We start from the raw sequence: 20,547 nt of genomic DNA, 5'->3' as shown, positions 1-20,547 counted from the left end.
CCACTTGACTGCTGTTTTGTAACTGTTTTCCCAATGTAAGGTTGTTAAAAAGTTGTAAAAACAATATCCCATGCACACTCACACACATTTTTTTGTCTCTATTCTTTATTATTTATATATTACATTATTAGTTTCCCATCACTTTTGTGTAGTTATACTTTTTGTTTTTGTATGTTAATCTTGTGTTCTTTATAACACATGGAATTTTAATAACTTCGGTGGAGGCTTCAAATAAGCCCTTTGGGTTTTTTGCCTCTTCCTGCACCTATAGTATTTATATTTGATATTTCCTGTATATTTTTAAAACTGCAAAACAATAAACTAAAAAAAACATAACTCTTGAGCTCACAGACTTTTCAAAGAGTGTGAAACTGCTGTAATTTCTCTTGTTGGACCTGGTGAGAAGCATTCAACCTTGACTAGAGAGCTTCTCTTTATGCAGAGGACACTTCTAGTGCTGTAAAACAGAATTTAAAACAGTTTAATCTGGCTGTTGAAAATATCTCTTCCTGTTTCTTCTCTTCCTGTGAGGCTACAAGCCCATGCCAGACCTGATAGGGAGGAACCACAATCCCTCCCTGATGTACGGTTAGGTTTATGATTCCACTTTTATCTGTTGGAAGCAAGAATAGGTGCAGCTCTGCATGAAAAGCGCTGATTAGGCCTTGCAGAGGCATTACCAGGTCTGTGCTGCTCCCTTCTGGACTACGCTGAAACACACCACTTGGCATCTTCTCCACCGTGGTCCGTTTCATAAAGGCATAAAGATTTTACATAAAGTAAGAAGTTGTGAAAGAAATACAGACCTGGGTTTTACTAAATGTCTTTAATCCTTTTATTTTCATAAAAAATTGTGAAAAATGATAGAAATAGTCTTTAAAGAAAAATATACATGTTTTCACATTCTTGCTTAATAAAAGATTTCAAAAAACATTTGTTGTCGGTTGCATCAGATGTTTCAGGTTTAGAATCAGACTCTTTCTACAACAGTAAAAGAATATGGATGTTAACTGTCTTGCTGAAATGAGCAATACTCTCCCTAGAAAAGACCTAAACTGTACGTTGCCCATGAAATTCAGCACTGACAACGTTTACATGCAGTCAAAATTCAGGTTATTGCTAATATTCCGGTTACTGAGACATTTGGAATATTCCGTTTACATGGTAATTAATCATTAGGATATCTGGATCAAACCAGTGACGTGAGGAAAACATCATGACACAATTCCCGTCATTTCCGCTTCTTCTTCCTGTATCCAAATTCAAAACAAATGCTGCTTCGCGCAACTTTTCGCTCACCTTCTTGTAAATCTCGCTATCCCGGTACTTTCTACCGTCTATAAATGTCAAAATTTTCATATCCTTCATTACATTTATAAAATGATTAGTCTCCTCCTCACTCCAAAAGTGTGGCGTGGTCTTGCGTTTCTCCGTGTTTATAAGAACTTCCTGGACTCAAAAGACCAGGATTCCTTGCGAACAGAGCATGTGCAGAAAACTAATTCCTGTTCCGTTTGATCGGGATATCCCCTTAGGCGTTTACATGACCGAATATTCAGGTTTTAAAAGGAGTAACCCAGGGGTTTTTAAAAACCCCAATATGACCAAATTCGGGTTATTCAAAGGGGTTATTGGTGTTTACATGGCCGTGCAAATCCGGGTTATTGCCAATATTCGGGTTTTAAAAAGGGTTATTACTGCATGTAAATGCAGTCACTGATGCAGTAGGGACACCATGGTCTACCTCTTGCAGGGTTGCCTGAGAGACTCCATCAGTAGCCGACCAAACTTGACCAGGTCACATGTAGTCATGACGGTTACACAGTGGTTCTTCTTTAGTGCATTGATGCGATCGAGCACCATCATGCCCCGACCGAGGGCCCCCTGCAGCTCCACACGGACGGGACACGTGATGCTGTCCGTCACCACGCTGCTATCGATACAGGCCGCCATCGCGTAGGAATCGTACGAGACAAAGCCAGGTCCAAAGTAGACATCCCTCTTAGTCTTCATAGCCTCTTTGGAGTAGGCCCAACACTTGGACGTTATCAGCTTCATGAAGCGTGCCGCTGCAAAGTCTTGATTGATCAGCTCTTCAAAGAACTCCTGCACGAGTGAAGTGAGTCTCAGGTGGGATGCAAATGATTTAAAAGGGTTAAGCAGTTCTTCAAAAGTGCAGAACTCACCCATGTCAGAGGATTTCGGCACGCGTATTCCCATGATGCGATGTAAGTAGGGCAGAGGTATTCTTCAAGAACAACGTACGCTGACTCTGGATCCATTGCAAAGTTAAACTCTGAACAAAGTGTCACATTCCCTTTTCCTGCAATGGGAAAAGTAACGTTTTCAAGCCTGCTTGTCTCAGATGTAAACACCAGGGGTCCGTTTCACAAAGGGAGGTAACTCAAACCAGAGAAAGAGGAGTAACTCTAGCCTGTTTCACAAAGAGAGGTAACTTAAGCTCTCTGTCAGTTACCGTAGTAACAGACTCTCTGAACCTAACCTGGTCAGTTACCGTAGTAACAGACGCTCTGAATCTAACCTGGTCGGGACCAGGTTTATATGAATGAACCTCGAGTTTCTCTGCGTCTCCGCCTCTTTCAGAGCCGCACGCACATTTGATTTTCTCATTCATTCAGTCAGTAGAGTTTTGGCGAAGTTCTGCCGTCTGTCATTAAAAACAGAGTCAGTATATATATTAGAAGTCCATTGTCACGAACATGGCATGTCCTTTTGATGAAGTCCCTATTGATGAAGGTGCAGCATTAATGCGCAGAGAATTAAATATTCGTCGGGATATGGTTATCAGACCGCGTAATACATGTACATTACAGTACATAGTCTCATTACAGGCAAAGCAATATATGTTAATCCTTTATTTGTTATAATTTTGATGATTGAATTGTTTATTGATTTCATAATATATTAAAATTTTTTGTTTTCAGATTTTTTATTTGGGGTTTTCATAAACTGTGAGCCATAGGCTAATTATAACAAATTAAGGCTTGAAATATCTCACTTTGTATGTAGTGGGAAATATTATTTGTTTCACTTTAAGTTGAATTTACTACGAATTAAGTTTTGCAATATATTCAAATTTTCCGACCTCCACCTGTATATTATTACATAAATAAATAAGAGCATAATATGTGTCTGTATTGGTTCAATACGGAACGCAACTTTTAATTCCTAATTACGGTGTGTGGCATTACAATGTGTTTTTTTTTCCCGAAATATGCTCTCATACTCGTCATACGCACGTATTAACACTTCTAACTCCAGTGGCTTGAAGTATGTGGATCTTCAGATGCAATGTTTCCTCAAAGGGATTTTGTAAATTGAAATGTTAAATAAAGTTAAAAAAAAAAAAAAAAAAGAAAAAGTATGTGGATCTTTTGTTGTGGCCGGTTGCCATGGTGAATCGTCGAATCGGGGCTCCATTGATGTTGGCTTTTGATAGTTGTGGCGCACGCGCTTAACTCCAGGTGAAACTACTTAGAGTTGAGTAAATTAACTCAAATCTGCTGTTCTGGAACCGAAACAGGGTTTCCGATCTCAGAGTGGATCAACTAAGAGTTCAGGATTAGACTCAGTTTGTTGAACCTGCTTTGTGAAACGGACACCTGAAAGCCTGCGTTGCTCTACCTTCCATGTTGCCACCCATGATGTACAAGTCTCGGAGCTTCTGGGGGAAACCTGGGTCCAGTCTGACGGCGAGAGCCAGATTAGTGAGCGGGCCGAGGGCCACCAGGGAGACCTGTGGGGAACCAGATTTAGGGAACACATGACAGCAGCCACACACTGCCACCGGAGAGGCATCTCACCTGCTTCTGGTTTTCAGACACCAGTCTAATCATGGCACTGGCTGCATGCTCTCGCTGGATCTTCTTCTCCCACTGAGGATCTCTGTCCTCTATCACATCTCCCAGTCCGTCACCTCCAAAGTGGTCACTGCTTGGATTACTGGCTCCGATCAGAGGACCCGCCGCCCCTCGAAACACTGGAATCTGCAGGAGAAAGTGCGGGTTTCAGGGAGGACTATCGGTAGATACACTGCCAGGTGTGAGCGTACTTTAAGAAAGACTCTCTTGGTTATGAAGTCTTTTTTTTTCCCTCTCAACAGCCCAAAGAGCTTCTGGATCAGTCACATTTCCCATTATTAAAGTGGTCTCTTTTCAACTGATATCAAAGGATTTTGTGGGAATAAATTGTTCAAGTGATCACAGAACTCTTACATTTGAGGTTAGGACTGGTTACACCTCTGTCACCTCCTTTTGCCATCAAATTTCAATAAAGGATTTCAGCATAAAATGTTGGTTTCATGTCCTTTTTGTTCTGGTGGTTTTCACCACGTCCTGAGGAAAGAGTTTAATCTAATAAACCACTCATAACAAAAACAAGCCTGAAGCGCTGAATGCAGACAGTTTTGTTTCAGGTGAACAGTCTTGATTTGTTTCCCAGGTCCAGTTTGTGAGATGAAGAAACTCCTGCTTGTGCAGAAATGGGATCAGATGCTTTTACGCGTCATTAATCTTTGTTTATAAGAAGCAACGCAGGAGGAGAACTTAGTCGCGTCACTTGGTACAGGTTGGTGCTTTTGCAACAGCAACATTTTCCTTTTTTTCCCCCTCTATTAAAATTGTATTTCCTGTAAAACAGTCAATCTACATGTCTAAATGGTATTTTTTTTCCACAGAGGGATCATTGTATTAGTCATGCAGGTAGTTCTCAAAAATGCTGTGACCCACAATGCCGCTGTGTCATTTTACAGATGCAGTACTGTACAAGTCAGGGACAACGTTTACTCCAGTGTTTGACTTTTTGTTCAGTGGCTTGTAGCCGTCTGATACTGTGGGATTGTGGGTCCATCTCTGTTCACTTACAAAATAATTAATCTGTTTAAAAAAAAAAAAAAAAAAAAAAACTTGAATAATCTCTCTTTTATTTAAAAAGTTCTAGGTCATTTTGACTCTGTACACCCTCTGTACCATCATTGCATATTGTGGCATAAATCTTCATTGCTTTGCAGACTTGGATGACTGCTGATTTCCTGCAACTTAACTCAGATATAAGACTGGAGGTGATGCCTTTGGACATTGACAGTTCATAAACAGACTATTTAGTCAATCAGTAACTCTACTAACTCCTTTATATCACATAGGGCTGGGCGATATATCGAGATTTTAATATATATCGATATATTTTCAAACGCGATATGGTACGAGACAATATCGTTTATATCGATAAAAAAAAAATATATATAATTTTGATATGGCTTATTTTGTGACAAATTGACTTGAATGTTTTATTTGAGATTTGCACAAATGTTTTGTTATTTGCACAACTGTCAACCTCAGTGGAAAAGTCTGCCTGTTACTGTCTACATTGTATTAATTGCACAGTGTATTTGAATTTAATTGTTATGCAGGAAAGGGATATTTGTTTTATTTTATTCAAGAAGCATTTTAATTCTATATATGCAGGCAGTTTATTTTTATTTCATTTGTTTTATACATTTTGATATTGTGCAGACCTCTGTTAATAAATGTACCTGTGTGACATTTGGCACGAGGCTTTGACTTAAAACTGACTGTTTTTTTTAAGGGTTTGCCTCAGAAAAAATGAAGCTAACAGAGATGCTATGCTATAATGCTTTGGGGGAAACCCCAATTATGGCACAGAAAAAACATCGATATATATCGAGTATCGCCATTTAGCTAGAAAATATCGAGATATGACTTTGGGTCCATATCGCCCAGCCCTAAAACACGTTTCTAGAACAGCCTTCCTCGCACGGAAAAATTGGGAAAATTGACCGTCCTTGATTGTCTTCTGGGTAAAATGCCTTGAAGTGACATTTATCATGAACAGGTGAAGTGAAGTGAATGTAAACTGAACAAGAACGTACGCCTTCCCGCTCACAGACAGAGAGCACCCTCAGAACGTTCTGACAAACGTTCTCCACCGACGTGTTCCCGTGGACGCAGGTGAGGCCCAGGATCTGCACGTTGGGCGCAGCCAGGGCCATCATTAACGCCTGAGCATCATCGATGCCGCAGTCTGTGTCAATGATCACCAGCTTCTCCGTCATGGCCTTTCTCTGGAAAAATCACTGCAGAAGAAGGAAAGAAATGTGTGATCAAATAAAATAAGAATATTGTCTTCTACACAGTTTCACAAACTCCATCCAATACTCGAGTTGTAAAAATTACATAACAGCAGTTAAAGGCAGCCTTCTGTAAGCTTTAAATATCCACTGGGCTTACATCAAATACATCAAAACACAACAATAAAAACTTATCAATATGCCTCTGTCCTTCACAGGATAAGTAAAATGGATCACTGCAAAAACTCAAAATCTTAACAACATTTAACTTAACATTTGTCTTATTTCTAGTTAAAATGTCTCCTTTTAGTAAAAAAATCTCATTACACTTAAAACAAGACTCATCACTGGAAAAAACAACAATTTTCACCTTTTTCAAGTAGATTTTCACTTCTGCCAGTGGAACAAGATTTTTTTGCTTGCAATTAGAAGATAAATCTTGTCCCACTGGCTGATTTTCCTACTTATTTCTTTTTTATCATTTTATTTTTCTGAGAGAAACATACAGAATAGCTTCAACACAACCATACTTTCACAGCAAGGCAAACAGATATGTACAGTTTGACTTACTTATTTCCCTCTGTTACTCTCCCTTCCATTTTGTAATATGCAAAATATAACATGAAAATAGGAACACTGGATGTCACACTTCCTTTCCAATATCTGAAAGTCAGAAATCTGGTACTTCAAGTCATGCACAAAGGTACTTATAGCAGTTCAGGTCTCCGTGCTCCTATGTATCCTGTCCATTTGTAGCACCATCTCTCAAATGTCTCTGATTGTAGCCTTAGAGCAAATGTCAATTTCTCCATAGTATAAATTTCTTGAACAGTTTTTTGCCAGTCTTCCATTGTCGGTGCATTGGGTTGTAACCTCTTCCTTGTTATGGCCTTCTTCGCTCCAATCAATAACATCTTCATTAGATATTTATCTGCTTTCGCTTGAGTATGCAATGCCATGGTACCAAAATACATTATGCAGACATCAAATTGTACAGTAATTTGAAATATGTGTTCCAGACAATCATGAATGTCATGCCAATAAGACAGAAGTTTTGGACAGTCCCAAAATAAATGATAATGGCTGAACCACACATCCTCCAACAACTTATTCCACTTCCCAGGTGTCTCTTCTGAGCATGAGGTTTTTCCAACCAAATTCACGCCAGCTGTGTGAATTTGTTGTTTTCCACTGTAGTTTACAAATATCTTCCCATTCTTCCCCGGATATGATCATCACCATTTTTAACTGATTCAATTCTTGAGTTTAGGCTGAGGAAGGGTTTCCTACTTATTTCAAGTGAAACTTTACTTGAAACAGGTGAAAATTGTCAAATAAGTTATTTTTCTGGTGATGACTCTAAATGTTGAAATAGCAGTAAAACCACATTCATTGATGAAATGACATAAGGGATGGAAAGGGGGGATGGCAGTTTTACAGGGGGGATGATTTGGACCGTTTTTATTTCAGGGGGGGATGATTTGGACCGTTTTTATTTCAGGGGGGATGCCATCCCCCCTCATCCTCCCTCATCCCCAGTACTGACTGGATTTGAAAAAGTTCCAATTTTCTTGACCACACAGATAAGCTACATAGCAGACTTCTGTGATGAGTATTTGCTGGGCATGTTGGTTGATACTGTAGTTAAGTTCTGTGACTCGTTTGGCTTTGACTGAATTGACGCCACTGGGGTGAACTACATGAGGTTGAACCAGCTCAGACTCTCAACGCTGTGACGGCGTCATTTCCTTGTTAAACGGTAAATATAAACACTCTTTCAAGAGTTTAAGTTAGGAAGAAAAAATAACGTCTCGTTTTACAGGTGTTATTGCAGATCTGCCCGTCTTACCTTCCGTTTGTAAAGTTCAAAGATCAGTGTCAGGTGCTGCTGGGATCGGTTCAGACTGCAGGATCGGTTCAGGGTCCGTAGTCTTTAAAACAGAAAGTAATAGGAAACACTTTCCACAACCCCGTACATATTATAACGTCTAAACATGTTTTTGTCAACAAATTCGTTCTCTGTGTGTGTGTTTTCCTTCCCTGTATATGGATTTAATGGTGTTCAAGTTTGGTGTCCCCCGTCTGGAAGACGACGGCACGTTACGGAAGGGGCGTGGCCACGTGGCGTAAAGGGCGTGGTTACGTTACGGAAGAGGCGTGGCCACGCAACGTAGGGGGCGTGACACCGTGGCGTAGGGGCGTGGCCATGTGACGTACCCGGCCGTAGAGCAGCACGGATGTAGCTCTCTGCATCTCAAAAACTGTATTTTTCACACGTAATGTATGACATTTAATCAACGTTAAATATCCGCACATTTCTAGGCGGTTTGTCGGAGGTAAATATAGCTGTTTTCGTCCTGTGCAACTTATCGTAAGGCTTGTTTGTTGTTAGGTGCTGCTGTAAGTTCCACCATAACAAACACCTGCGGTTGTAGCAGCACCAGCGGGTCCTCGGGGTTCGGCTCCATCTCCTCCACGCTGCTGCTGGTAGGACTCTAACCAGCCTGTGCTTTCACCCCCCACGGTCCTCCCAGGTGGTCCGTCAGAGCGCTGGTTCGATGCCCAACACGTCCGAGGGTCCGGCATCGGGACCGAGCCCCCCCGCCCCGGCGGAGTCGGCGGGGCTGCAGGGGCTGCAGGGGCTCCCCGATGGGGAGGCGGGCTCCCTGGCCCGGGAGGCTGGGCGGGGGAGACGGGCTTCCAGCGCCGAGCTGCAGCTGCAGGGCCAGCAGGGCCAGGTTCAGGGCCAGGGCTGCCCGGTGCAGCACTCCCGGGAGAAGTTCTACACCGTCTGCTCCGACTACGCGCTGCTCAACCAGGCTCCCTGCCTGCACAGCCCGGCCCGGAGCACCGGGGCCGGGCCCTCGCCGGCCAGGGGCCCCGGCCCCGACCCGGGGGCCGACTGTGACATGGAGGAGCTGACCTCCGGCAGCACCGAGCCCATCCTGGCCTGGGAGATCGATACTGCCGACTTTAAAGCCGTGTTCACCCGGAGAATCAGAACCAGTAAGCCCTCATCCTCTAAGGATGCTAGTCTAATTAAACATGCGGTGCGTCCGAAATGCCATACCAAACAGTATATACTCAAAAAGTATACTTGGGTTCGGCACACTTTTGAGTAAATGTCAGTAGTATGTATTGATTTGGACGTACTATTCAGAGCCACACGGCCCTTCCAGCAGTTGGTAGGGGGAGTTGTTACCATGGTAACAACTCCTGTTACCATGGTAACGACTCCTGTCACAGCAGCAGTAGCAGCACCGCTCCGCTCTTTCCCCTTTATCCTGGCCCAAACAAGATGGCATTATATAATATTATTATACACAAATATTATACTTATGACACATATGTATCACGTAGCAACCAAACACCGCTGCATTGCATTGTGGGAAGTTTCTGCTCGGCTAGTGTCCATCAATCCACACTAATACATTTCTCCGGAATGAGTACGTACTAATGTTTTGGACGCACTAAAAAATCTCAAATACTGTTTTTTCATACTCATTAGGGTGGAAGTATGCAATTTCAGACGCAGCCAAAGACGTTCGGTGCATCCGAAATGCCATACTAAACAGTATATACTAAAAAGTATACTTAAATTCTACTATACTTAATATTGAGTAAATATCAGTAGTGTGCATTAATTCGGACATACTATTAAGAGCCACACGTCACTTCCTGCCGTTGGGAGGAAGTGACGTGTCACAGCAGCAGTAGCAGCTGTTACCATGGTAACAGCAGTAGCAGCACCGCTCCTCTATTTCCTGTTTATTCTGGCCGAAACAAGATGACATTATATAATATTATTATATACGAATATTATAATATTAATATTATATAATAATATTATTATACTTAATATTATACTTATGACATATACGTATCACTTAGCAACCAAACGCCACTGCATTGCATTGTGGGAAGTTTCTGCTTAGCTAATGTCCATCAATCCATACTAATACATTTCTACGGAATGAGTATGGATCGCGCATACTATTGTGTACGTACTAATGTTTCGGACGCACTAAAAAATCTCAAATACTGTTTTTCCGTACTCATTAGGGTGGAAGTATGCAATTTCGGACGCAGCCAAAGACTTTATCTGATCATTACTCGTGCAGCAGTATTAATTCTGCTGCAGCCTCCACTGAACAACGCTGTGTTGCAGGCAACGGGAAGAAGGGCGGCGTGAAGAAGATGAGGTCCACAGACAGACCCAGGAGGAACCTGCAGGATGTCCCCGCTCCTGGTTCCCTGGAGGATATCAAACAGAGGAAAGTGCTCGACCTCAGGAGATGGTAATGTTATCAGTACCACTCTTTTATTTGTGTAGAAATGTAATAAAAACATGTAATCGCAGTTGGTCTTAATATTAGACTGATACGATCCCAGATGAATAACTTTTTTTCATTCTCTTCAGGGATTAATAAAGTGTTTTGAATTGAAGTGAATTCAATCATTTGTCTGTTTATTTAACAAAAATTAGGCCAATTCTAAGTGATCTCATGATCAAATAGCTTGTAGATCAACCTTTAGCAGGAATAACTTCTTCTTTTCTAACATTATTTCAATTTATTTTGAATTTTCTGGCACTTGTTCATGCACCGATGTCTTAAAGTCCTATAACAGCCTTTCACTCTGGTTTGGACTTGACAATTCTAGCTACGTTATTATTAGGATTATCTGTTGGTTGGATACACAGGCAACCTGATACCAAGTAGATACAACATGCAATTTAAACTTTTAAGACAAGATGACAAGTTTGATTGTTTGAAAGGATCATCGAATGTGTAAATATTGTAAAGACAGGATGAATATCAGGGTTTATTTCTGCTAAGATGGATCAACCGATCTTGGATATAATTCATATTTTAAAATTTTAAAATGATTTTGTTTAGGAAACACTTTTCTGTGACTTCCTATTTCTCTGCACCGTTACAACTTAGGTCACGAATGCAAAGTTGAGCCACAGCCGACACACCTGTTAGAAATGCAACAGACTGATCAAAGACTGGAGCTTTTGACTCTTCAAAGATGCAAAGTACAAAGTGAAGGGGAGGAAAAGCATTGGCTTAGTAAATCGGGTATCCTGATATATTCAAAGGTGTTTTTTTCAAAAGGTGCACTCTTCTGAGTCTTACTGAATCAAACCTCATGACAGGGAGAACAGAGACCTTCTGCAGAGTAAACAGAACACAAACTCTTAGATTTGTTTGACACACTGATGAATACATGTCACTAAGATCTGTGCCGTCCAGAGCTGTAATAAATGCAATATGAAGTTTTATTAAAGATGTTTCATAGAAATAGGATTTTTTTCTTCCTGTCGTAGTCATTTAAGTCTTCAGAACTGTGTCCTGAAATAGTTTATGAGTAACTTTTCCTCCAGGTACTGCATCAGTCGGCCGCAGTACAAGATGTCCTGTGGAATCTCCTCCCTGGTGTCTTGCTGGAACTTCTTGTACAGCTCTCTGGGTGCAGGCAGGTGAGCAGCACGTCTACTCCTCCGTCACAAGCAGAGGTGTCAAGTAACGAAGTACAAATACTTCGTTACCTTACTTAAGTAGAAATTTTGGTTATCTATACTTCACTGGAGTAATTATTTTCCAGAAAACTTTTTACTTTTACTCCTTACATTTTCACGCAATTATCTGTACTTTTTACTCCTTACATTTTAAAAACAGCCTTGTTACTCTATTTCATTTTCGGCCTTTAAAAAAAAACTATCCAGTTAAACTGCTCCATCCGGATAGAGTGAATTTGGTTGTGGTTGTTTCAGATGTTCTTGTCCAGTTTTGTTCTTACATCCGTTCCCTCAGATTCCTGCAACTAAACTTGGATGTACATTCCAATAAAGGTTAGGATAAATGATAACATGCCTCTGAAGTTTGACTTTTTGCACCATTACAATACTTATAGGCAACTAGTCATCATATCTGCTGCTCTCTGAAACACATGTTAATGCTCAATAGTACACATATATGCTTCTTTAATATATTTGCATTATACTAAGATGCATTCATTTTCAATGGCTTTTGTCCTTAATGGCTTTTTCCCCCCTTACATTACTTTTACTTTTATACTTTAAGTAGTTTTGATACTTAGTTTTATACTTTTATTTGAGTAAAAAACTTGAGTTGATACTTCAACTTCTACAGGAGTATTTTTAAACTCTAGTGTCTATACTTCTACCTGAGTAATGAATGTGAATACTGAAGACACCTCTGGTCACAAGTCAGGTAGAAATGACGCTCACGAGACACTGGGGCTGCTTTTACACGAGCGCCGTAACGTTTACCTCTTCCAGTCTTCACCCAAAGGAACTGTATGTGGGAGAGCCACTCGCACGGCTGTGCACAGTGATAATTGTTTTATTACTCAACATCTTAAAAGGTGATAAAAGAGGTTGTATAAACTACACACAGTCGCCTTTTAAATGAGTCCTAGGCATTTGATATCACTCCAACCTGCTGGAGTACAATCCATTTTTTAAAATCAGGGGTTTTATTATTGTTGTGGGAGACATTGCTCTTTTGAAAACAATCATAAATCCTGTTTCTCATCTGGGAACATGTGCAGATGTTTGCTCTTCCAGCCAACTACACATGACTGAACACAGTTTGCTCGTAGTGGAGACATTTTAACGCTTTTTTCTCCTCTGAAGGGCTGCCATGTCCGCCCCTGGTGGGCCGTTAGGTTGACTTGAATGGTAACGAGGTGTTTGGTAGCAGCGCCCTCCTCAGTCACAGTTTGTGCCTTTCCATTCGTTTTGTTTACTTAGAAATATTGCTAACAAGCTGAAGGAAATAGGAAAACCCCAAAAAGCTATATATCTTATAGAGGCCAGTAATCGTCAAACCATTTCCCTGCGACCGAGTGTCCCAGCCTTCTAGACGGAGTACTTCCTTCTCTGAACACGTCTCTTTTTTTTAAATGAACGTTCCCAAGAATAACTTGACATTATTCTCCAGAGATCATCTGGAGTTAATTTGTGAAACTGGCCCAGTCATTTCCTAACGTTTATGTCTCTGCGTTGCTAGTCTTCCACCCATCTCTCAGGAGGAAGCTCTGCATGTTTTAGGGTTTCAGCCGCCTTTTGAGGAAATCAAGTTCGGGCCCTTCACCGGGAACACTACGCTGATGCGGTACGCAGACTCTGTCACAAGTCCCCTTCACCATACCAGTAAGGAGTGTTACCGCAGTGTTTAACCGGGTGCATGTTCTCTCACAGATGGTTCAGGCAAATCAACGACCATTTCCGAGTGCGAGGATGCTCCTACATTCTGTACAAACCCCACGGGAAGAACAAGACGGCCGGGGAAACGGGTGAGCCTCCGAGCTAGCAAGCTCAGCCGCACGTTGAGAATAAAGACACGCGGCAGAAGTTACAGCTGCTTCTGCTCTTTAGCTGAAGGAGCTCTGCTGAAGCTTACACAGGGGCTGAAGGACGAGTCCATGGCGTACATATACCACTGTCAGAACCACTACTTCTGCCCCGTGGGCTTCGAGGCCACGCCGCTCAAACCGGCCAAGGCTTACAGGTAGGTCACATCACTGCAGACATGAGGTGCTCTTTCCATTCTGCTGGGTATCCTTTTATCCTTTTATCAGGGCCAGAGCACTTACAGTGTGAAGGCCTTTTGTATCTGTAGGAATTTTCCTTCCTTCTGACGAAAGGAGGGCCGTTTTGCCCCCCTAAAAGTGCCCCAAAAGTCACCAAATTTTGCACCAAGCCAGGCCTGGTGAAAAAATTTGATATTTAATGGTTTGCATTAATGGGCGTGGGCGTGGCCTAATGGCTCACCAGCGCCCCCTAGAAAACTTTTGTGCCTCAAGCCCCACAATACGGTTTGACGTACATGCACGTAAATCACTACACACCTGTATCATGTCGCAACTTAAAGAAAAGTCTCTTGGAGCCATGGCCGAAACCGAACAGGAAGTCGGCCATTTTGAATTAATCATGTAATTTTGGCGCAATTTATTCCATTTTTTCGGCCGTTAATACGGCCCGAACCGTGACGTGCACCCAGGTGTGTTATACATCAAAATGTGCGTCTCCATCCTACGACGACGCGCATTACTTTTCTCAGTCAAACGCGTTACCGTGGCGCCGCTAGACCCCAAAAAGGGCGCCCCCCCTTAATCTGATTGGTCCATATTTGATAGTTCCTATTTTCTGCCATAACTTTTGAATGGTTTTACATAGAGAGTCGTGGGTGGTGTCATAGGAATTAGTTTTGAGTCCTTGATCTTTATGGGTGAAATTTGCACGTGCAAGGGCCCGTTCATCACTGCTTGCAGGTTTAACTCCTTTTGTTATTTGAAAAAGATGAATGTAAAGATGCTCGTCACAGTTCCTTCGTCTGAAATTATATTGGCATGTTGTTTTGTTCTATTAATTGAGTTTAAAACCTCAGATATTCAGTTATTAATGAAATATAAAAGAAGAAGGGAGACATATTTTTGCCGTCACTTTAAAAAAAAAAGTTTTATCTGGATTAAACAACTCACTGTGGACTTTAATATGAATTCTCTCTCTGGGTGAAGGGTCGCTCTCCCCACCAATGAAACAGAGTACTGGATCATGATTGGTGAACCCAGCAGAAAGCATCCAGCTATTCACTGTAAAAAGTAGGTCGCCGTTCATTTTTGTTCCCTGCGTTTCATCAGCCACCGATGTCGGATAGTTTAACGGGAACCTCTCTGCTCAGGTGGATGGACATTGTGACTGACCTGAACACGCAAAACCCAGAATACCTGGATATTCGCCACACCGAGAGGGGGATTCAACGCCGCAAAACCAAGAAGGTTCCCATCCTCGTGCTTGTTGTTTTAAGTCAGGGATATTCAATTAGATTATTCAGGGGGCCGCACAAAGTGCGCAGGTGGAAAATTTGGGCGTTTTTCAAAATATATTTTGCACTCAAAGACGAAGATTTATGTATATATAATACATTTGTGCACAGGATTGAGCAGGAGAATATATCTGTCTAGTTTACATATGAATTATGTATTAATTGTCTCCAGATTTAGTCATTGTGAATGTTAAATATAATACTCAGATAAAGAAATATTATTTTAAATGCAAGTTCATTTTGAAACCATGCATTGTACAAACATAATGACAAAGCACCACTTTCCACCAATATTTCCTTATTTTAATATTATATTAAGCATTGAGTACAAGCATTTCAGTCCATAGTAGCCAGTTTGGCGTTATAAATTAGCAACCAAAATATTAACCATAAGCTCCTTTATTTATGACACATCTGTGCATTATATCAGCAAAACAAAACAATCGCATGAAATTATAAGAGGCTTAGAAGTTCATCTGAAATGCAAAGTCCTCATTTAGAGATTCAAATGAAAAAAGTTTCAGGCCAATCCTAGAAGCCTAATGATGTAAACAAGTCCTCTATAAACGGAGATTAATAACAAATAGTGTGACAAACATTAACACTGTGCAACACTGGCAAAAAATCCGAAGTAGTAAAAAACATCTCTAGCAGAGATTAGCATGTAAAACACTGTCCACTGAATCATTAACCAACTGAAAAGGCTACCAAGCATCTTAAACTTTTAATAATTACCAAAATGTGATATGTAAACCATGTTAGTTTCGCTTGCCGGCCGGAATATCCCTGTTTTGAGTGCTAACGTTCACAGAGATAGCAGAGATAGCAGAGCTTTACAGAACGTCCTTTTTTCCGTTGCTCTCAGGTGGGCGGCAACCTGCACTGCATCATGGCTTTCCAGAGGGTGTACTGGCAGAAGCTCGGCCCCTGGGCGCTGAATCTGGAGAACCTACGCCACGACTGCCACCACTCCGGCTCGGAGCGGGCACACGGGAGCGAAGACGCCGAGGAGAGAACGTCGTCCAAGCAGCTCGGCCACCTGGGGCGCTCTCACAGTCTGGGGAGTCAGAAAGACAGCAACTGGAGACGCCTGTCCAACACCCCGGAGTACCGGCAGAGGGGCTCCCCCGACAGCGACCGCGAGGACGACATCACAGAATGAGCGGGAGACCTTCATAGCACACTCTCAGTGCAGAAGTGATGCATTTCAGTAGGCAAAAAAAATCCTATTTTGGTAAATACTTCTTCAACTGCAGCTGCAGGATAGTGTAGAGAGAGAGAAAAATGTACTGATAGTAAGGGGAAGATGGAACATCATCAGCGCCAGTGACTTCCCTGCTTTTAAGCCAGCCGGTCGGTGTCTCCTAGTTTCTCCTGCTGCTGGGCGTCATCATATCTGAAACATTGTACTTGTCTCATGCTCTCCAGAAACACGGGTCTCGTAATGGAAACCATGTTCCTTTGGTTTGCTCTAATCTCAGATCCCTACGGGCAGATTGAGTGCAGGTGCTGAGATACAGATCAGTCCTCGTCGGCATCCACGCTAGTCGTGCTGGGAAGGATTTCCACCCACAAAGATGCCTTCACAAATGAATTTTTCACCATCGCTTCGAGTGCATTAACTAGTGTTGTCAGATTTATTGTCTCCCCTTTCACGGGCAGATGAAAGCTTTTACACTGACGGGGGATCAGGGCCAGTCTAAATGTTTTTTTTCCATCATTCTCTGGGAACAACCATTTAATGGAACAACGCCTCCCAGCAGCGTTGGTTCTGTGTAACTGTATGAGAGCGTTGTGTGTACAATTTTAAGGTGAGGCTGCAGCAGGTTGCTTTTATAATCTCTCTCTGCAAACGTAGGCAGCTGCAGTGTTAATTAATGCAGAAATTAGACACATAATGGCCGATTTTTTTAGGGTCAAACTCGCAGACGTAGTGAGTGCAATAAAATTAAAGGCTCGATTTTTATCCGCTGCAGCTCAGTGAGAGGAGACTTCTGCAGGAGAAATATCTCCGCTTTGGGGAGATTGGTATGTTTGGACTTTTGCATGTGAAGAACTTACATTGAGTTTGTTGAAAAGGGTCAGAATGAAAACAACAAGTTTTCTGTATTTACAAGCTCATCCCTTTAAGAGAAGTCTGCAGGTGAATAAACAGGTACGCACACTGACGCCGTCAGCTCATGCAACAGCTGCTAAGTACTTAAACAAGTTTAAAAACAATCAAATAGTTGAATAAACCCATCCTAAGGATTTATTTCATCCATCGCTGCAGTTTGTGTACCAAGAGAGGAAGTTAAGCTGCTCTTACATGTTAAAGCCAGACGACATGATTTTAATTCTCCTCGTCCATTACTTGCGTGCACAAACAAACTCCTGAGTTTATCACGTCACCTTAAACTCCCTGCAGTATTCCAAAGCACATGATGTGCAGCTGCTGCTGCCTAGAGACGCACACCGCCTGTACATTCACGCCTCCAGTTGTGGCGGTTCCTCCTTTTGTTCGGTGGTTTGTTTTGTGGAAATGCCGTCCAGTTGAAGTGTTGTGAAAGCAGCCGACTCTCTGTTGTGCTTTGTGACTCCTCCGGTTCCAGTTGTATAGACGATCCTAGTTGTTTTTAAGTGACGGGACTGTACATACATGACACCTTTTACACTTTGACAGTGTGAACCGGAGAAATTAAGATTCCGTGTTGATTTTACCGACATAAGCTTCTTTCTTTGCATCTTTGTAGAATCGTTTGTCTTTGTTCCAACTGTGACTGTACAGACCTTCTAAAGTGGGTTTGGTGTCGTTGTTTAAGCATTTACTTATTTATTTATTTATTTAATAAAATACATTTTTACAAACATCTTAAATTGTTATATTTCTTTATAGCAGTGGACATAATTTTTCAGTCCAGGCTCTAGTTTTCATTTCAACCAGTCTGAATGAGGAAACAGCGTTTCTTCCATATGGTTTAAGTCATGAATCCACCCAATCCTGTGTCCAGCAGTCTAGCACATAGTGTCACTTTAAGACCGTCCTGCAGGGGGGGACGATGCACAAGCTCCTTTTAATCGTTGTCTTAACTCTGCAATCTGAGCGGGACAAATGCAGCAGCATCCACCTGGCAGACAAAGAGATGCTGCTCTGAGTGGAGAAAAAAAAAAGTTTTTTAAATGTATAGAAGAGACGGTTGCTGACCTTACCGATCAAAGCAGCACCCTGCTTCTCCCACGTCTGACATAGCTCAGGTTTCCACTGTGGGGCTTGCCTTGCTTTCCACCTTGATATGAAAAAGAAAACATGGGTGAAGGAAAAGTAGCTCATCTGTACCAAAGTTACCTTTGTTGGGGCCACTGAAGTCTGTAAATATGTCTGATATTGGGAAATGCTGTGACATCACCAACACAGATCAGAGGGGATCGTCTCCCCATTTTAATCTAATCCCATCTAAATTGCTGTAACAATATTTTAAAGGAGAGACATCCTGCAGAAGGGAGGGGTGGGTGTAAAGATGTTCAATGTATAATCTTAATCCAGCAGAGCTGAAAAAGGGGCACTTTTGTACTAATATATCTATACAGGACTGTCTCAGAGAATTAGAATATTGTGATTTTCTGTAATGCAATTACAAAAACAAAAATGTCATACATTCTGGATTCATTACAAATCAACTGAAATATTGCAAGCCTTTTATTATTTTAATATTGCTGATCATGGCTTACAGTTTAAGAAAACTCAAATATCCTATCTCAAAAAATTTGAATATTCTGGGAATCTTAATCTTAAACTGTAAGCCATAATCAGCAATATTAAAATAATAAAAGGCTTGCAATATTTCAGTTGATTTGTAATTAATCCAGAATGTATGACTTTATTTTTTTAATTTTTTTATTGCATTACAGAAAATAAAGAACTTTATCACAATATTCAAATTTTCTGAGACAGTCCTGTGTGTATGTGTGTATGTATGTATGTATATATATATATATATATATATATATATATATATATATATATATATATATATATATATATATATATATTTTGATCAAAACAAGACTCAGACTATCACTGAGACCTCAGAGAATGATTTCAATTTAAAATCTTCACTCAACAAAAATCTCAACTTTAATGCACTGAATACATTTCCTTTTTTTGATATTTTTTCATAAAACGTTTGATTCATGTAGACTTTACCGACTCGGACGGGGTTAATGTCTTCATGTAGCGTCATTTAAATGCAGATTAAGTTAAACCGGTGCTCGTTGCATCACTTCAATCAGGTTCAACATGGAGCTCAACTCCAGGGTAACAGACGGGGATTTTGACCCACAGTGTTTGTTTGATGACTGTCAGTGTTCTCGTCATAGCAACAACCTCACCCGTCCTCTGGGTCCCAGTCCTCTCCGCTGTTGGGGTACACAACCCAGCCCTTGTCTGGACTGAGCTGGGGCCTGGCAGACTCCAACAGCGGCTCCACCAGAGCCGGGGAACAGCAGTTGACTCCCACAGCAAGGATCTGCTCGGATCTGTTGGCAACCTCCACGGCGTCCGTGAACCTCCTACCGTCTGAGATATGCTTCTCATCCTGATTGTGTTTTCAGGGGAAAACACAGCAAGGTTGATTTGTGACTCCACAGAAAGGAAGCGTGAACCTACAGTGGTTATACATCTTCCAGCAGAGTTTACCTTGCAGGAGAAGGACAGCCAGGCGTTGGCGTTGGGGAACTCATTCAGCAGCTCCACCACGGCCTCAGCCTCTTTGATACTTGGGATCGTCTCAAAAGCGATCAGATCGGCTCCTGCTGCTAATAAGGACTCAACCTGAGGTCGATGCCACGCTTTAAGGTCCTAAAGAGATAAAACATACCCAAATCTGTCAAATCATCAATAGATTCTACGGTAAAAGATTTTCTCAGCATGCAAAAATAATATCTCCTGATCATAAGCAGCTTATGGTCATGTGCAAAAGTAAGTATACCCTCCTTTTTCACTTTTTTTAAACATAATAAAAATCCTCTGATCATGTGACTTTTAATATTAGGCAAATACAATAATGCCGTCAAAAAGAGACAAAAAGGGGAGCAATCCTAAGTATCCCCAAACTGCTGTCATGGGAAGTGCAGACAGGTGCTGCTAACCACTGATTCTTGGTGAACTGATCATCAGTAAGTGGGCAGACATCTACAAAAGCAGATGTTGCATTTTGTTAGCCGAAGGTGGGTACTATGAACACAATGCCAAGAGATAAAAACATAAGCAATGATCTTAGAGAAGTTCAACATCCTACAGTAAGAAAGATTATTCACAAATGGAAAGCAGTCAGGACAGTCAATATTCCCAGAAGTGGATGTTTGAGTAAACTTACCTCAATTGGTCAGAAAAATCCGAAAAAGTAGCTACGAGCTAAATCTCAGACCCTTCACGCCTCGCTGAGCATGTTGCTGAGGAGATGCTTGACCTTAATTCCCTGCCACATATTTTCAGATAAACAAACACAGCATTTCAGCATGAAAACCTCCAACTACTGTATTCACATAGTTCCAGTATTGTAACAACTATGACTGTTAGCTGTGCGATACGCCATGTTGTCCTGT

The 20,547-nt window shown here is 41.5% G+C and overlaps 3 protein-coding genes across 4 annotated transcripts in view; 1 reads left to right on the top strand and 2 right to left on the bottom strand.

Annotated features, from left to right (window-relative positions):
• Positions 1-819: 819 nt before the first annotated feature.
• si:ch211-201h21.5 (uncharacterized protein LOC555526 homolog) lies at positions 820-8,214 on the bottom strand. The gene is made up of 6 exons (XM_061737015.1): positions 7,956-8,214; positions 5,909-6,112; positions 3,825-4,007; positions 3,646-3,757; positions 2,187-2,323; positions 820-2,106 (listed from the first exon to the last, which is right to left on the bottom strand). The coding sequence occupies exons 2-6, from the start codon at positions 6,089-6,091 to the stop codon at positions 1,741-1,743; spliced, it is 981 nt and encodes a 326-aa protein (XP_061592999.1). The 5' UTR covers positions 6,092-6,112; positions 7,956-8,214; the 3' UTR covers positions 820-1,740.
• Positions 8,215-8,328: 114 nt separating this feature from the next.
• LOC133458076 (basic immunoglobulin-like variable motif-containing protein) lies at positions 8,329-17,809 on the top strand. 2 transcript variants are annotated; one of them, XM_061737606.1, is made up of 10 exons: positions 8,329-8,442; positions 8,641-9,112; positions 10,275-10,404; positions 11,496-11,591; positions 13,147-13,251; positions 13,338-13,432; positions 13,515-13,647; positions 14,657-14,740; positions 14,821-14,917; positions 15,830-17,809. In XM_061737606.1, exons 2-10 carry the CDS (start codon positions 8,665-8,667, stop codon positions 16,124-16,126), a joined length of 1,485 nt encoding a protein of 494 aa, XP_061593590.1. In that variant the 5' UTR covers positions 8,329-8,442; positions 8,641-8,664; the 3' UTR covers positions 16,127-17,809. The 2 variants fall into 2 exon arrangements, with proteins under 2 accessions (XP_061593590.1, XP_061593591.1); XM_061737607.1 differs by having other exon boundaries at positions 8,343-8,387; positions 8,499-9,112.
• Positions 17,754-20,547, bottom strand: part of zgc:172121 (uncharacterized protein LOC337599 homolog) — a 5,330-nt gene continuing 2,536 nt past the window's right edge. Inside the window, exons 5-8 of the mRNA XM_061737608.1 lie at positions 19,640-19,801; positions 19,333-19,538; positions 18,154-18,230; positions 17,754-18,071 (exon numbers count right to left, since the gene is read on the bottom strand). Of these exons, the coding sequence (XP_061593592.1) occupies positions 17,977-18,071; positions 18,154-18,230; positions 19,333-19,538; positions 19,640-19,801 (540 nt within the window). The 3' untranslated portion in view covers positions 17,754-17,976. The remainder of the gene's footprint in view (positions 18,072-18,153; positions 18,231-19,332; positions 19,539-19,639; positions 19,802-20,547) is intronic.

This window comes from Cololabis saira, chromosome 13 (genome assembly GCF_033807715.1).
Source record: "Cololabis saira isolate AMF1-May2022 chromosome 13, fColSai1.1, whole genome shotgun sequence".
Classification (NCBI taxonomy): domain Eukaryota; kingdom Metazoa; phylum Chordata; class Actinopteri; order Beloniformes; family Belonidae; genus Cololabis; species Cololabis saira.
Note: the sequence above shows the minus strand (reverse complement) of the source record. Positions and strands in the feature narration are given on the sequence as shown.

Coding starts and splice junctions, on each gene's coding strand:
- si:ch211-201h21.5 (XM_061737015.1), bottom strand. CDS start 6,091: ATGACGGAGAAGCTGGTGATCATTGACACAGACTGCGGCATCGATGAT. Junction 3,758..3,824: donor TGTCTGAAAACCAGAAGCAG/GTGAGATGCCTC, acceptor GGTTCCCCACAG/GTCTCCCTGGTGGCCCTCGG. Junction 2,107..2,186: donor GCCGAAATCCTCTGACATGG/GTGAGTTCTGCA, acceptor TCACTCGTGCAG/GAGTTCTTTGAAGAGCTGAT.
- LOC133458076 (XM_061737606.1), top strand. CDS start 8,665: ATGCCCAACACGTCCGAGGGTCCGGCATCGGGACCGAGCCCCCCCGCC. Junction 13,648..14,656: donor AAACCGGCCAAGGCTTACAG/GTAGGTCACATC, acceptor CTCTGGGTGAAG/GGTCGCTCTCCCCACCAATG. Junction 14,918..15,829: donor AACGCCGCAAAACCAAGAAG/GTTCCCATCCTC, acceptor CGTTGCTCTCAG/GTGGGCGGCAACCTGCACTG.